The sequence below is a fragment of the Haliotis asinina genome, chromosome 8, assembly GCF_037392515.1.
Source record: "Haliotis asinina isolate JCU_RB_2024 chromosome 8, JCU_Hal_asi_v2, whole genome shotgun sequence".
NCBI classification, from domain to species: domain Eukaryota; kingdom Metazoa; phylum Mollusca; class Gastropoda; order Lepetellida; family Haliotidae; genus Haliotis; species Haliotis asinina.
In genome coordinates, this window is record NC_090287.1 from 31,308,001 (window position 1) to 31,324,110 (window position 16,110).

Below are 16,110 nucleotides of genomic sequence, written 5' to 3' on the forward strand. Positions count from 1 at the left end.
TCTCGAATTCACCCTCAAAAAGATTCATTTTGTGTTCGATGTGAAATGTGTTATTGAAGAAAACTGTTTTACGAGGTACACAGTGTATCTTAGGCCATCAGTTGTATTATTTTACGTACGGTATGTCAGAAACAACTATTGCCAGCATTTATCTTCATCTGTCGTTTGATTGGCCCCTTGACTGATCCCTCGTGAGGAAATTGTTAACAGCTCACAGCTTTGGCAACAATACGTTATTATAAAAAAAGAAAATTATTCCACAGATAGAAAGACGCGAGGAACAAAATGAATACTCAGTGAGAATCACTGAAATAGTTTCACCAATATCCGTGATCTATGGACAATATTGTATTGATACATCGCACCGACTGTAATTCCCCTTCTGCTGTTCAGTTTAAGATGTTCATTCTAGGTATTTCTGATACTTGCATTGGCCGAATATCGTTATGCGTGGTGTGAAGCCTAAATAACTCACCAATATTCGTATTTCTTGGAAACGTCTTTTACAGTAAATTATCTTTACGGACATTGTTACACTTGTTTTTAAGACGAAATAAGTTTACTCTTAGCAGATTATAAACAGGTGCATAGTTTACATATTTTCGTACAGTTTGCATTTTGATACATTTGCATGTGGATGTCGTGATCGAAATCTCTTCATATTATTATCGGATATTCATATTGCGCACATATCCAGGCAACTAGTGCTTGCTTAAGGCGCTGACATATATTTCCTTCGATCAATTGATGTCAGTGTCAACCTCTCACTGTATTACCTGCCTCAACCCCTTGGGGAGCATAAAACTATTGCTGCATATAGGCGCACACATAGGCGTGACACATAGTCACAGTACATGTGTAAGTGCACAGGGTTGTGTACAGTACACTAGGCTTTGTGACTACACGGAACGAACCTGCACACAAAGTTGACTCCAAGGTTTTTACGCCCGGTCACAGGGGGCTCGATCCCGACACCTCAACCTCGCTGAATCACTAGCCTGGTGCTTCAACCAGCTCGCCCACCGCGCTGAAATATGATTAATATTTCATTAACTTCATGCAGAATAAACCGTCTGACAAACATGTAATGATATTCCAGAGAAGGTTGATTAAATACCAATGATAATGGTGTTAGGTGGCTGAATTCTTTTTAGTTGTGGTTTGAGGATAATTTTTATAATTGTGATTACTTCAGCTTAATGTTCCGCCGTTGTCGGCATGTTATAGCCAAGAAGTCTTCCATCAACGTGTCTTTCGGGCCAAGAGTCACATCCTCCTGTCTATCTCCAGGAAAATAATAATACCTCTTCGACCCACAAAGGAGGTGTTCTCTTTACAAATAGTCAAGCTGTTATTTTCAAACGTATTCACTTCATAAATAAAACTAACATTGAAATGCAGACAGCCTCAATCTCGCAGTGAAAATGGAATCCCTGTTATTAGAGACAAGACGAATTTCTTACCAAACCTTTACCCGATAAAAATATGTGCAAATAATTTTGATCCGATGGTTGTAAGAGTTAATAGCATACACAAGTCATCTTGTAATTCTCAACTGGGCTTAAGGACCATGTTTTCCTGCTGTGGATGAGACTATGAAACACGGCTTGGCTGGAGCTCCTTGTCAAGGGGTTCTTCAGTTATTGTGCACCATCATACCTCATTTTGCCTGCTTTCTGTTCTCTCATACATCATGCAAATACGGTGGCTGCTGCAGGTGAGTGGAATATGAAGAGTGTGTCAGCACTGAAACACTTGGATGAGATGGATGCAACAATGTTCATCCGAGGGTTGCCTGGTAACAAACCTATTTTGTTATCAAATACATTTTCCACCTTTGTCATGTTCATTGATCAGAATAGGCTTTCAACAAACTGGAAGGAGACCGGAATTTCAGAGTTCTTATGCTACTGTAATTTGCGTAGATGGCATTAACAAGCAGCGACACTCGGGAATTTACTTAACACCATTGCATTATTCTACCATATAAATTTGTTCATCTGTTAGCGCGCACAAGGAAATTCTCGCGTATGTTTCTTTTGCAAATGCCAACTTAGACACGATCAACAACAAGGACAATGTAATCATTACCATATTCAATAGATCTAGACTCTGATTCTCGAAACGTTCATATACCTAAGTATTCTTTACTTTGATCGTAGCCAATGTGTTACGTATGGGCTTAAGAAGTTCTTAGGGCTACGAACGTTTAGAGAATACCTGGCCTAGTCTTAACTTGGGCCTATTTGACCATATGAGAAATTGCTGTGGTTTTCTGCTACATCCATAAGCTGTTGTCCGAGTTCACACCTAACTATAGGAATCGGAACTCAGATGTCCCCTAAGAAAATGTTATTTTGGAAATAATCTTAGGCCAATCCCTTTGTGTCGTCTAAAGAGTCAACATACGAGACAACAGAAGCTTCCATTAGGAACACTCGGTCCCAAGATCTGTTCAGCCCAATAAGTAACGCCTGAGCCATTTGTTATCCTTTGATTTGTGAAATGAGGGCCCGCGACACACGAAGAGAGCCGGGTCGTCATCATATGATCTGTGCGTCTCAGTACCACTATCCGAAATGACAGCATAGAGGACTCAGAGACTTGAACCTCTTTCATCTATTTCTGGGACGACTGGGAATTTCTATGCAGTTATTAACAGAATCATTTCGAAAAAAAAACCATACGAGCCCTTTGGAATTCCGAATTAAGAATCCCGAGCGATTTACTGTCTGAAGCACCGTGCTCTAAGGATAATTTGTATTTTTTATTCCCAGTGGAGGGAGTATACTTTCATTCGTTCATTTGATGACTGTCTACATTGACGATGTTAGTCGACGTTATAGTGTAAACAGTGAGTGAGTTAATATTTAACGTCACATAGGCAATATTGCAGCCATATCGTGACGAGAACATACGTGACATTTGGACGGTACACTATAAAAACAGACCACACATCGCCAACAACTGAAGGTAGATCACCATACTAGAGGCCGTGGGGACTTGCGGTACTTTTGCTACATGCATGGTCCCTATTTGGATTTACACCATTCCCTCAGCTGCTTCCGACTGTATGCAAGATTAGCCACAAATTAAAATGACAGAAATACTACGGCTAAAAAGGAGGAAGATTTAATTTGACTTCAAATCTTTTGGGACTTACGTACCCTCTCGAGAGGGTAATAATTTTACGGTACTTCAACCACCTTCGAGGATACAGCCACTAACAATCTCAGTTACTAATTTAACTTCGAATCATAAAATACTTATTTATTTAAAAGTCACTCAACAATTCTAATTCTTTTTAAAATGCAATAATTAAATGAGTGCTTACGTTACTGAAAAGGTCCTTCATAGTTCGTGTTTTGAAATAATTATCTCTTGCGATGGAATATTCGACACGGTCAAGCAAGACATGCTTGACCGTGATTCTTTCATCACAAGGGATGCAGAACGGAGGATCCTCACCTTTCAATAACTATTCATGAGTATATCTTGTATGGCCAATACGACATCGCCGCATGATGACCTCTTCAAATCTGGACTGACAACCCAAGTAGGTGTAACCAATATACGGTTTTATTTCATGTAATTTATTTATACCTACCTGGGTGTCCCACTTCTTCTGCATCAGATCACGGGTGTAAGTTCTAATGCTAGCTTTGGAACCAGAGTATGGAATAAGAAGTGGTGTCACTGATTTGTTGAGTGCTGTCTTGGCAGCAAGATCAGCCATTGTGTTACCAGAAATGCTTACGTGGCTGGGTAACCAACAGAAGACGATGCCGTATTGGGCAATACCAAGATCGTTAAACAATTCAATAATTTCAATTAAAAGTGGATGATTACAACACAGTTTTTTAATAGCCTGAAGACAAGAAAGAGAGTCGGAATATATTATGTACTGTTTATGTTTAAGATGTCTTTGAATATATTTTAGAGCCGTTAATATTGCGTTTGCTTCTGTAGTAAAAATAGAGCTGTTATCTGACATTCTAGAAGATATTGTTCTGGATCCAATGACAGTGGCACAAGCCATTGCGTCCCCGTTCTTGGACCCATCTGTAAATAAGGGTTTGTAATTGCTATAATTAGTTTTTAGTTTATAATATTCTTGTTTATATTGTAAGTCGTTGGTTTCTGATTGTTTAAATGCAGTTAATGTTAGGTCCACGTGGGGCCTAACCAACTGCCAAGGAGGAGAAGAAAGAAGACGGGAGGGAGCTATGTTTTCCAGCATAATACCAGCCGAAGAAAAAAGGTTTAATTCTGTGCCCCAGAGGTGGAACCAGAGAAGATTTCTTCGTGTATAAATCTTCATAAAGTTGATTGAAGACACAATTAAAGGTACGGTTAGATTTAATAGAATATAATTTGGTAATGTATTGTAAAGACAACTGTATACGTCGTTGTGCAAGTGGTGGTTCGTCGGCCTCAACGTAGAATCAGTCAGCAGGTGACAGGTGAAGTTCTGAAAGATCCAAGACAAAGTCTTAGACCTTGGTGATGGACAGAATCTAATAGTTTAAGGTTGCTTTTGCAGGCTCCAAGAATAAACGATGGAGCCATAATCAAGTTTTGAATGGACCAGCGATCGATATAGGTGTAGGAGAGTAGCTTGATCCTCTCCCCATTTTGAGTTTGAAACAACTTTCAACAAATCGAGTGCTTTCAGGCATTTATCTTTAAGGGACTTGATATGCGGCAAAAAAGTTAAATGGGAATCGAAAACTAGGCCCAAGAACTTGGCCTCCTTTACAACTTTGATGGGAGTGCCATTTAAAGATAGTTCTGGGTCCTTATGGGGCTTATATTTTCTACAGATATGTATACAATTCGTTTTGGATTTAGAAAATTTAAAGCCATTTTGAAGACAACATTTATTTATTTTGTTTAAACATAACTGCAGTTGCCGTTCAATAGTATGCATATTTTTCCCACGACAAGAAATATTAAATTCATCCACAAATAATGATCCATCAATTGAATCATTTAAAACCTTAGATAAGTTATTAATCGTAATACTAAACAATGTGACAGACAAATTACTGCCTTTTGAGACACCCTGATCCTGATTGTAATGATCAGACAGGGTTGAATCCACTAGGACTTGAAATCTTCTGTCTTTTAAAAACTGTGATATGAAAAGAGGTAAACGGCCTCTCAAACCAAAATCATGTAAATTCATTAAAATACCATGCTTCCAGGTCGTATCATAACTGATACAGCATGTTGTTTATTAACTATATATGGCATTTTTGACAAAGGATTCTAAACGTACCAAATGATCAATGGTACTACGGTTTGTCATGAAACCACATTGAATGTTTGTTTTAAGGTTATTGGTTTCAAGATACCAAAGCAATCTAATTATTCACCGTACGTTCTATGGTTTTGCAGACACAGCTAGTTAGAGATATCGGTCTGAAATTCGACGGATCTGTATGATCCCTGCCAGGTTTTGGTATCGGGACTACAATGGCAATACGCCATGAAGGTGGAAATTCCCCAGACGTCCATATTTGGTCAAATATATCTAAAAGTGTCATAAGACAGGTAAATGTTCAGGTAAATGTTTCAGTAGTTGGTAATGGATATTATCATCACCAGTTGCAGTGTCATGAGTATAGTGTAAACAGAATGCCAAACGTATAATATAGTAAATTAAGGAAACATGTTTGCCCTGAGGAAAATGCTGTATTGTTAAAGAGCTTTAATCATTATTTACGTGACCAAACTACTCATGTCATACACAAAGTACATACACACCACAGCGAAGGGCGTCATTATGTTTTTTCCAAGCAACGAATCTTTCTTACCCAAGTGTGGAGATCATTGTTGGCGATCTATAGCCGGTGTTTTATATTGTATTGTGTTCTTTAATTACAATGTTTAAGTTTTCTCATTCTAGTTTTATGTTCATATATGTGATATTCTTGGAGTTTTACTGTCCATTGTCTACAGGTTTTACCCTTCAACATGTTTTCATTTTATTATATGAATTGTTTCGTCACCTTATGGCTATATGGATATGACCTCACTCAGTCACTAAGTCACTCAGTCACTCAATCACTCAGTCACTCAGTCACTTAGATCTGTTTACAACTGACTGTAGTAATGTGTGAGTGGGTGAGTGAGTGAGTTTAGTATTAAGCCGCACTAAATCTGCAAGGATTTGTTTGTGTGTAAAACAAGTATGAAAGTATGAAATGAGTAAATGAAATAAAGTTTAACGTTACTTCGGTGTCGTTCCGTCATATATGGCTTCGTGGCATAATGGGAATATGTAACGGGGATACGTTCCTGAACTTACGTTAAGTAATCCAGCTAAAAGTGAGTGAGTTGAGTTTAACGCCGCACTCAGCAATATTCCAGCTTTATTGCGGCGGTCTGTAAATAATCGTGTCTGGACCAGAAAATCCAGTGATCAACAACATGAGCATCGATTTGCGCAATTGGTCAGCGAGTCTGACCACTAGATCCCGTTAGTCGGGTCTTACGAAAAGCATAGTCGCCTTTCATGGCAAGCATGGGGTGCTGAAGTCGTATTCTACCCTGTGTGAGGATTGTAGAAAGTATGCTGTCCTATAAATATTCTCAAGCTAACCCTACTTTGAATTGACTGTAATCAAGAAGTTTCAATATTTTAATTGGCGAGGTTAAATCTTGAGGTAAACAAATTGTATTTTAAAGAAACAAAATAATACAAAGTCCGAACATAACACAAAGGCTTGCTTTCACCTGAGATACTGTATACATAAGGGATATAGAAACGAGTTCCGTCCGTCCGTCCGTGCATCCGCATTCTTTGTCCGAGGTATATCTCCTAAACCTTTCGTGATAGCTCAACTAAACCTGGTACACATGTCAAGCACGATTCCAAGATGTTCTTTTGAGGTTAAGGCGCAGATATAAATTTTATTATTTTTTTGGCGGTTTCCATGGAAACATGATTTAGACTGTGGCCATGACAGATGATGAGGATGTCATCTTGTGCTGAGCAGATCTAAACTATACATGCTAGCTTCATAAAACCAGGTACACATATCAAGCATGATCCCTAGGTGTGCCTTTTGGGGGATTAAACCCATATATGAATTATAATTTTATTTGAGGTGTCCTTGGAAACATGACTTAAGTTGTGACCATTAGGATGTCATATTGTCCCGAACAGATCTTCCAAACTAAACACGCTAGAGTTATCAAACCTGGTACGCATATCAAACATGATTCCCGGATGTGCCTTTTGGGGAGCAGACCTAGATCTGAAGTTTATTGTCTGCGTTTTCCATGGAAACATCACTTAAGCTGTGACTATGACAGATGATGAAGATGCCATCTTGTCTTCCAAAGTGTACCTGCTAACTTTTTCAAGCTTGGTACATTTGTCAAGCATGATCCTGAGATGTGCCTTTTGAGGTTTAGACTCAGATATGATTTTTTGAATTTTTTGACGGTTTCTATGGAAACATCACTTAGGTTGTGACTTTGAGGATGTTATCCTGTCCGGTGCAGATTTCCCAAACTTTAGCTTTATCAAACCTGATACACATGTTCACCATTATCTTTAGATGCGCCTTTTCATTACAAGTTTTCATTACAATTGAACGGAAAATGCAATGGTTCCTTAAAATGCTGGCTTTTGATCTAAAATGGTCACTTATAATTCTTAAATGTTTTGCTTTTTCCATCAGCTTGAAGCTTGAAATATATCTTCTTTGGTTCTAGTCAAAGAGAGAAAATAATAAAACTCTACTCTTTGGTAGCACGGGAATACAAAGAACACTGGAACATTGATGTTGAGTGACCGCCTTGATATTTATCGGAAATGAAACTTAAATGATTCGACATACCAATGGTTTATTCACACGCTAGTCTCTAATTTGTTCCCAGAGGGTGAACATTATAAAGCTTCGTTTGATGTTGTTTCGATATAATGTTGCTCGTCTTTCGTGAAGAAAAATATGTTCAAAATCTTATTTTCTTACGCTATAGCATGTGTTTTGTTAGTATTACTAAGCGATTGAGATCACATACCTCAAACATAAAGCAATGAGAACACATGAAATATCAGTTTATTAATTGTGTCGTGATAATGGTAAGAACTGATTTTCATTTGTGACATACCATGTCCAGCCATTTCTCAAGTTCGAAATCATTCTCTTGGTGTTCCCTTTCAGATGCATCCGTGAAGGATACAGTTGGCCTTCAGTAACCCATGCTTGTCGTAAAAGGGAAGTAACGAGACCGGGTCGTCAGGTTCGCCGCCTTGGCTGACACATTTTATCGAATCCCAATGGCTTAGATCGATGCTCATGCTTTTGATCACTGGATTGTCTGGTGGATTACATGATTCCTCGTTGTCTGAATTCAGTCCGTGTAGCAACAGAAGTCCATACTCCAAAGGCTTAGATGTAGATCAAAGCATGCATCACATATAGAATCATGTTGATCAGTTTCATTCAGTGAATTGTACTGGGATTAATTACATCACTGTTTCAAGTCCTGTACTTATTTAATCATGCAAATCTGTGTTTAAGATTTCCTTATATACTGGGCTGTGTTCATGATATCGATGAAGTGTAAAAGAAGAAACTAATGCTTATTAATAATACCAATTCTCTTCCCACAGAGGTTACTCCTGTCATATCCTACGCAACCTCTGTTCTAATATGGCCATTACATGGTGCAGTTGTTCTGGGTTCAATGATTGGCTGTAATCAGATTTAGTTGTGCAGTCATGGACGTTGTTTCAAAAGTGATCATTCACAAAGCCTCGGTCATTTCCGTGTGATTCGGGAAAACTAGAACCTGTTCCCCAGCACGACGCGCAAACGTTTAGTCTAGACAGAACCCATGCAACCGAGGATCAATGATTTCTTGAAGGACAAGCTGACCATTAAATGTCTTGATTCCTTCACTTTATAATGCGCTAGTTTGTGCTTTTCAGTTAAACATGACATACCGAATCTATCCTTCGCACGTTGATCAACAAGCTCAATGGCGGCCGCCATACTGGATGTAACACGCGATCGGAATGGATAGAAAGAGGGGAGAAAATTCGTGTTGCGAATTTTCGAGCTAGTGGATTTTACAAGGAACGGGAAATGTGGCCGTATTAGAACAGAGTTTACGTAGTAAGAAATGACAGGAGTAACCTCTGTGGGAAGGGGATGTATGTTTGTCACCTGTGTAATATGTATGTGATCATCATTATCATCATCATTATCATCATCATCGTCGTCGATTTCAGGCACGCTCGTGGCTGACCAGGGACAGGCAGGTCCAACAGCAGAGGCCTCGGGTGGAGATCTGGTCTGGGTTTGGTGCTGAGGTTTCGCGGTTCTTCCTCCTCTACTATACCTCTTCTTCTTCAAACTGGCACCGTGAGAGTCTTCACAGGAGGAGACAGACAGAGCCCCGTTTCACAAAGCTCTCCTAGCATTACGACTACCGTAAGTCAATGTTACAACATAGGAGGTAGGAATACTACTTGATCGTAGGCTTACGAGAGCTCCTCCTGTGAAGACTCTCGGAGTGTCAGCTTGAAGAAGAAGAGGTATAGTAGAGGAAGAAGAACCGCGAAACCTCAGCACCAAACCCAGACCAGATCGTAGTATTTGCAGTCCTATGTTAAAGTATAGAAATGTCACGAGGAAATTTAAAGTTACGAGATCTTAGGCTTACGAGAGCTTTGTGGAACGGGCCCTGGTTGGTCTTGTGACTCCAGACCTCGTCGATGTGTAGCAAGGGTCACCCACAGGCGGCGGTCGATGCGACAGGCACCAAGGGGCATTTTATGCATGCTATGCCTTTTGATGAAACCTTTACACGTGTATAACAGACATTGTTTAATAATTTCTAACTCCCACATATACTACAGAACATAACGTTACCTTATTTGATGTGTTTGTTACATTAATTCAAAAATATCGACGCGTCAGATAAACCCTACACCACCTGCCCCATATCTATGTGCACTCTGACATTTACTTAAACTTCAAATTTGCTTTTGCTTGCGTTTAAAACAGTTTGGCTTGAACCACAAAATGCATTCGTCTGGCGGTCTAAAGGAATGCATACTCTTTTTTCACGAACCTTTTAACTATACGAGTACACAAAGAACCCAATGCCAATTAATTGAGAGCTGTCGATTGAAAGGCGACAGCTGTTATTGCAATGTTGCAGAAACACTTTGCTAATAGCCTTGCACAGGTGGCTTTCCTCGGACAAGGGCCCATCGATCATCCGATGTGTTATACGTGCCTCAGTATTGATTATCTTCGGCAATTGATCATCTCACACATACACTATTAACCGGCTTTGAGAAGTAATATTTTTGTTTGGTTTCAGGATGTCTTTGAAGTTACAGGATTTGTTTTTAGGTGTTAATTATGCAAAAAACATGCAAAATTGTAGTACTGACTGACAGGCAACAGGAAGTGAAGGAGTTGACTGATAATTATATATGAGAATGCTTATAGGTATAATTATACGACAGCGGGAATATGTGAATGCCGGCGAATGAACTGCATATTATCGAATATATATATCGAATATGAGATACTGATAAAGACACTAATAAATCATTTTCAATGTTTATTATTTAGGAAACAGTTTCCGTTTTCATTATTGTGTAGTTGCTTCTTGGATATACTGAAACTTGGGTGTACAGCGTTTGCTTGCGTATTAATTTAGCAAAGTAATGCCAAATATCACCGCCGCATATGTTAGTCGATCGCTTAGGTTCCATTTGTGTGGGAGCTGTCCCTCGTGTCCGGCAGTGACCATGCACGTCTTCTTTCATTCCTGCTTCCTCTCCTCCTGGAAAACCCACGCAGCGAGGCCGATTCCTGATAGGTGTCGTAAGTAGATCAATGAACCCACTGGGTTTGGCTCTGTATTGACCAAACTAAATCTTTCCGTGTTGTCTTATTCGGCTTAATCTGGAGAGAACAAATTTGTGAGATCAAATCCGTACGTGAAGGATTTTTCAATTCTGAGCCACTGGTGATCGGATAATGAGGCGGGACCAGCGCCTGGCTGGCAGCTGAAGACCGGACGTGACGTAGAAGCATGTGTGTATAAAGCATGCTCCGTGACAGCAATTACTGTTTGTGTGTTTAGAACTTGTCACTAGTGGATATCTCTTCGTGAAATAGTATCGTCTCCTTTCCAGCATTGATTGGTGATCCTACAGCGGGCGTTCCCCGAAAGTAGCGCCATGTGAACAGTTCGTTGTTGCCTTGATATCTGCCTCACGTGTATATTCGTTATCATTTATAGCGATGGGACTTCACCACTCGAAGAAAAGTAGAAACAAAAGGGCCTCTTCTGCTGATGGAAAGGGAAAAGGGAAAGGGAAGAAGTATCTTCCCTCAAATGGACACACGTGTAATGGACATATTGTGGCACCTGCAAGAGATCCCCTCGAGCATGCACCAAAAATCACAGAACCACAGAAGGCTATGGTCCTGGAATCGTGGCAGATTATACAAGAGGATATCAGTAAAGTTGGGGTCGTAATGTTTATGAAGTAAGTGAGAAAACATGTAATTCTTAAAATTTGTAACAATATTTGAAACATTGTTTTCTCTGTATCGGGCACCGTTTGATGATATGTCATATAACCTAGTATGGAATACTTACTACTAATATATGTAAACGTAAATGCATGAGTATTTTACCTGTCAGGTGACCAAAATGAGAATATCAGCTCTAAATTATTTTATACCGGTGTGATATATTATGCAAAACACACGTCTGTTTCATGTTTAACTAGTTCTTGTTTAAGAAAACTGCGAATTAAATAGTCCGGTTCCACTCACCAACATATTTGCATCTGTAAATCCAGTGAAACAGTTGAGCCACATTAATGATCATATGCCGTTTCAATATGCATTTTGATGTTGTGGTACTGCAGTTGAGCTATTTGCATTTCTTATGGTCAGAACAACCTGATATGGTGCAGCTAATGGGTTTTACATCATGTTTCCATGTTTATTTCCCCTACAATATAGGACCACTTCAATCGATTGTGGCTATTTGTCATGGTTGTTTAAAAAACCGAAAGAAATCGCCACTGACGTAAATGAAGATACATTGTTATTCCTACAGAAGACTTCCACTTACACGCGGTTAGATTTAACAGGGTCTAAGGCGTGATATGTAACCTAAATGAGATGTACATTTACAACGTTGGCAGTGCGGAATCATGAAACGGAACCCGACTTTGCACAATGCATGTCGTGATGCACCACAAACAACTAATAGTAGGTGGTCAGTGCCTGGTTATATTGTCAAGTCGGGAGGCAATAAATATTCCCGTCAATCATGGAGTCAGGGCATAATGATTTACGGATGACAAATGTAAATAGCTGTATAACATAAATATGTTAAATAGACGACATTTATTTCCAAGTCTGGTGTACATATTGTTCACACCGTCATTGCCCCTTGTTATATTCCTTCTGATGTGGATTGAATTATTGTGTGTGGTAAGTCTGAAATTGCATTTGCATTTAGCGGGAGACCCGTGAAGGTCCAGGGTAGAATAGGACTTCAGCACCCCATGCTTGCCATAAAAGGCGACTATGCTTTTCGTAAGACCCGACTAACGGGACCTAGTGGTCAGATTCGCTGACTTGGTTGACACATGTCATCGGTTCCCAATTGCGCAAATCGATGCTCATGTTGTTGATCACTGGATTGTCTAGTCCAGACACGATTATTTACAGACTGCCGCAATAAAGCTGGAATATTGCTGAGTGTGGCGTAAAACTCAACTCACTCACTCACTTTTAGCTGGATTACTAAGTAAGTTCAGGAACGTATCGACGTTAAATATTCCCATTATGCTACGAAGCCATATATGACGGAAAGACACCGAAGCAACGTTAAACTGTATTTAATTTACTCACTTCATACTCGCTTGTTTTACACACAAACAAATCCTTGCAGAGTATAGTGCCTCTCTTTGACAATATAAGACTTGTTTAGATATATGTACATGGCCCCCAGGGAGTTGAGATTGATAATACGACCTGCCGTTGAAATTGACATCCAGTGATCGTGGGGAAAAAGAAAACGCCGTTGATCAGCTGAGCTGGATATCGGCGCTATAACAAATGTAAGTACAGTAGAATCAGCCCAAACCGGCATCTGTCCATTCCGGCAAGTTATAAACATTGGCATAAAATCTCAGTCCCATTCGTGGCTTGTACATTTATCATCAGCTCTACAATCCAGCACATTGTATAAACCGGAATACCTCTTCAGTCCCAATGAGTGCCGGTTTAGACAGCTTCCACTGCATAATGGTATTTCAATTTGCCATTGTAAACCACTGTATTCTGGTTCCATTGTAATATGACTACGGAGATACCTATCTGAAATATGTGCATGATTGCATACCAAAGTAAAGCGATATTCACCATTCTTAATGTGCTGATCACAATTGTAAGGTTGCAGTCAAGGAACCAGAGACACCGAAGCGTGACTTGGAAACGGTAACTATTCCGATGAACAATAAATCATGTTCCAACGGTTCATTTGCTACCAGTTCACGTCAGTGATTCGAGCACACGTCATTACTTCCACTAGGCGTTTTATGCAGTACCTGAAATGTTCTGTATTGACGTGGAAAAATCATGTTTTATCTTGAGAGGTTTTACATGAATGTAAAGGTCACAAAGTCACTGTGCACCATACAAGCATTATGACATGCACTGATGAAATAGAAAAAAATCAATCGCAGGTCACGATGTAGAAGTAGAACTGAAAATAGGTCCTTGTGTTGAAATGTGCTGTAGATGTAATTGTGAAAACGCCAACGCTGTGGAATAATTAGTCGATATTTTTGCAAAACATATTCTTGGTGTCAGGTTAAGGATGTGGGGAAAGTAACATGAATGAATCACTGATAATCAGTGAAAATACCAAAGAGGAAACATGTTTGTGGAAGCTAACTCAAGATGTCATCATGCCACAAAACTGTCTTTATGTCCGCTAGAAATTCAATAGGTCTTCAAAGCAACGGATTGACATTCAGTGAGTGTTTCGCGTAACATGTCCTTCTTGTTGCATCCGTATTTGGCTGCTTGCAATTTCTTGAAAGTGTGAAATATATTGGGGAGGGCAGATTAAGGAGATCAAGAGGATACAAAATATTTGAGTAACGATACATTCGCATGTAGGTGTGTTTGGACTGGACAAATCAACTCCTACGAACATAGGCCACCCACTGTAAGGTTAGTTGAAACGGTTGTGGATTAACCTTGCGTTCAAGAATCCTGCACCGACGTACACGTATGTGTGGCAGTTCGTGCCAGCCTGGCCTGAGTCAAGTGGTTATCTAGGATCAGTCCACCGCCGTACCATGCCGCAGATTAACATGGGTAGCCAAACGAGACATAGTAAAGTCAAATGAACTTTGTGTCGCCCCTTGTCCATCGCAAGAGCGGGTAATAAGTCCATGCGCAATCTGTCAATGTCCTGTGTCGTGAGGCAACCTAGAACCCAACCAAGGGTCTTTCGTTATCAGTCACGAATATCTAGCCACAAGACAAGACAGTGTGCGCACCGCCAGAGTTCGCTGTAAACAGACCCAGAACCTGAACGATTTTCAGCTAACTGTCATGAACACACCGATTAACTCTTTCCACTGCATCCTCTGTACACATATAGACAATATATACGTAGATGATCCACTAGATGAATAATTAGCATGTCATACGTTCTACGACACAGATCAAATTCCATCATCTCTCACACTCTCACAAATCTTGCTGGAAGTGTGTCCGATAGCAAATGGTAAATGAGATGCCGTTGGGCATAAGAATGTAAGGGCAGGTGGGTCTTGATGACAGCCTGTATATCTCTTGCTTCGCGGAGTAATTTTATCTCGTCACCACCGAGGCAGCTGCCAGACATGTGTTATATGACGTTTCACTTAAACTATCACTGAGTTATCGATGTTCAGCTGACACCTACAGTTGGAACTTTTAAAGATGGGATGACTCCTTCAAGTACTAACTGGAGAGCGTCTATAAATCTTTTCTATTTTTGTAACACGAATGCAAGGTATTTTGATGACGTTAAGTACGTTATATAAATATAGAAGCAGTGAGTTAATGTTGTCGTACGAAACACCAGCATATTGTTATGGATAGAATATTCAAAATACTGTTTTGTCTCTAATCTTCATCGATTGAGTTGAGCTATCAGACACAACAAACATAACCTGCGTATTAATTTAATGTTATCTACAAATTTGCAAAGACAGCAAGCATCCCTGGAAACCATGAAACATGTACTGATATTCGATCCCAAGAGTAGAAGATCCTGTCAGTGAACTAAAATCGCGACAGTTACTCATGATTACTTATATACGATGCGAATAAGATAAATAGTATAACGTTTTGATCCATTCTTCATTTAGTCATTACGAACGCTTGGTTTTCCACCTTATGCAGTTTAAGTGCTTTAATGAATACATAAGTGGTGTACTGAATACACCTACATTTATATTTAAAGTTGAGAATGAAGGTTCAAGCTCTTGACAAACAAAGATGATGCCAGAGGACAGGTCGGTGTCAATTAGTCAGACATATACTCAAACACACCTGTGCCGTGTTGTTCTTTAGATGAGCACGGTTACATTGATTTCCAGTTGCCTTCCTTCCGGTGACAATGCTAGCTTCAATTACTGCTTAACTGGGACATGACGTGCGCTACACGAGGCATTTATCAGATGTTAATTATGGGGAACGACTAAACCACGTTTAGAAAAACATTGTTAACATGAAAATCCCAACCTCCTGAGTTAAATTCATATTCTCGTAAAATGTTCAGTTATCTATATGGCTTCAGGTATATATTCATCATAAATATAAAGCTAAGAGAAACAGCTAAACGGAAGACTCTTTTTCTGCTCTGATTAGGTATCTAGTTCCAAGTTTACCTGATGTCGCAAGTAACGCTAAGACCCGGGTTCGATTCCCCACATGGGCAAAATGTGTGGAGCCCATTTCTGAGCCCGTGTTATTGCTGGAATATAGCTAAAAGCGTCGTAAAACAAGAGTCTCTCACTCAATGCTGTCGCAAAAAGAT

The 16,110-nt window shown here is 39.7% G+C and overlaps 1 protein-coding gene across 1 annotated transcript in view; it reads left to right on the forward strand.

Annotated features, from left to right (window-relative positions):
• The first annotated feature begins 10,755 nt into the window (after positions 1 to 10,755).
• Positions 10,756 to 16,110, forward strand: part of LOC137293861 (uncharacterized) — a 38,661-nt gene continuing 33,306 nt past the window's right edge. Inside the window, exon 1 of the mRNA XM_067824635.1 lies at positions 10,756 to 11,536. Coding sequence (XP_067680736.1) covers positions 11,289 to 11,536 — 248 coding nt within the window. The 5' untranslated portion in view covers positions 10,756 to 11,288. The remainder of the gene's footprint in view (positions 11,537 to 16,110) is intronic.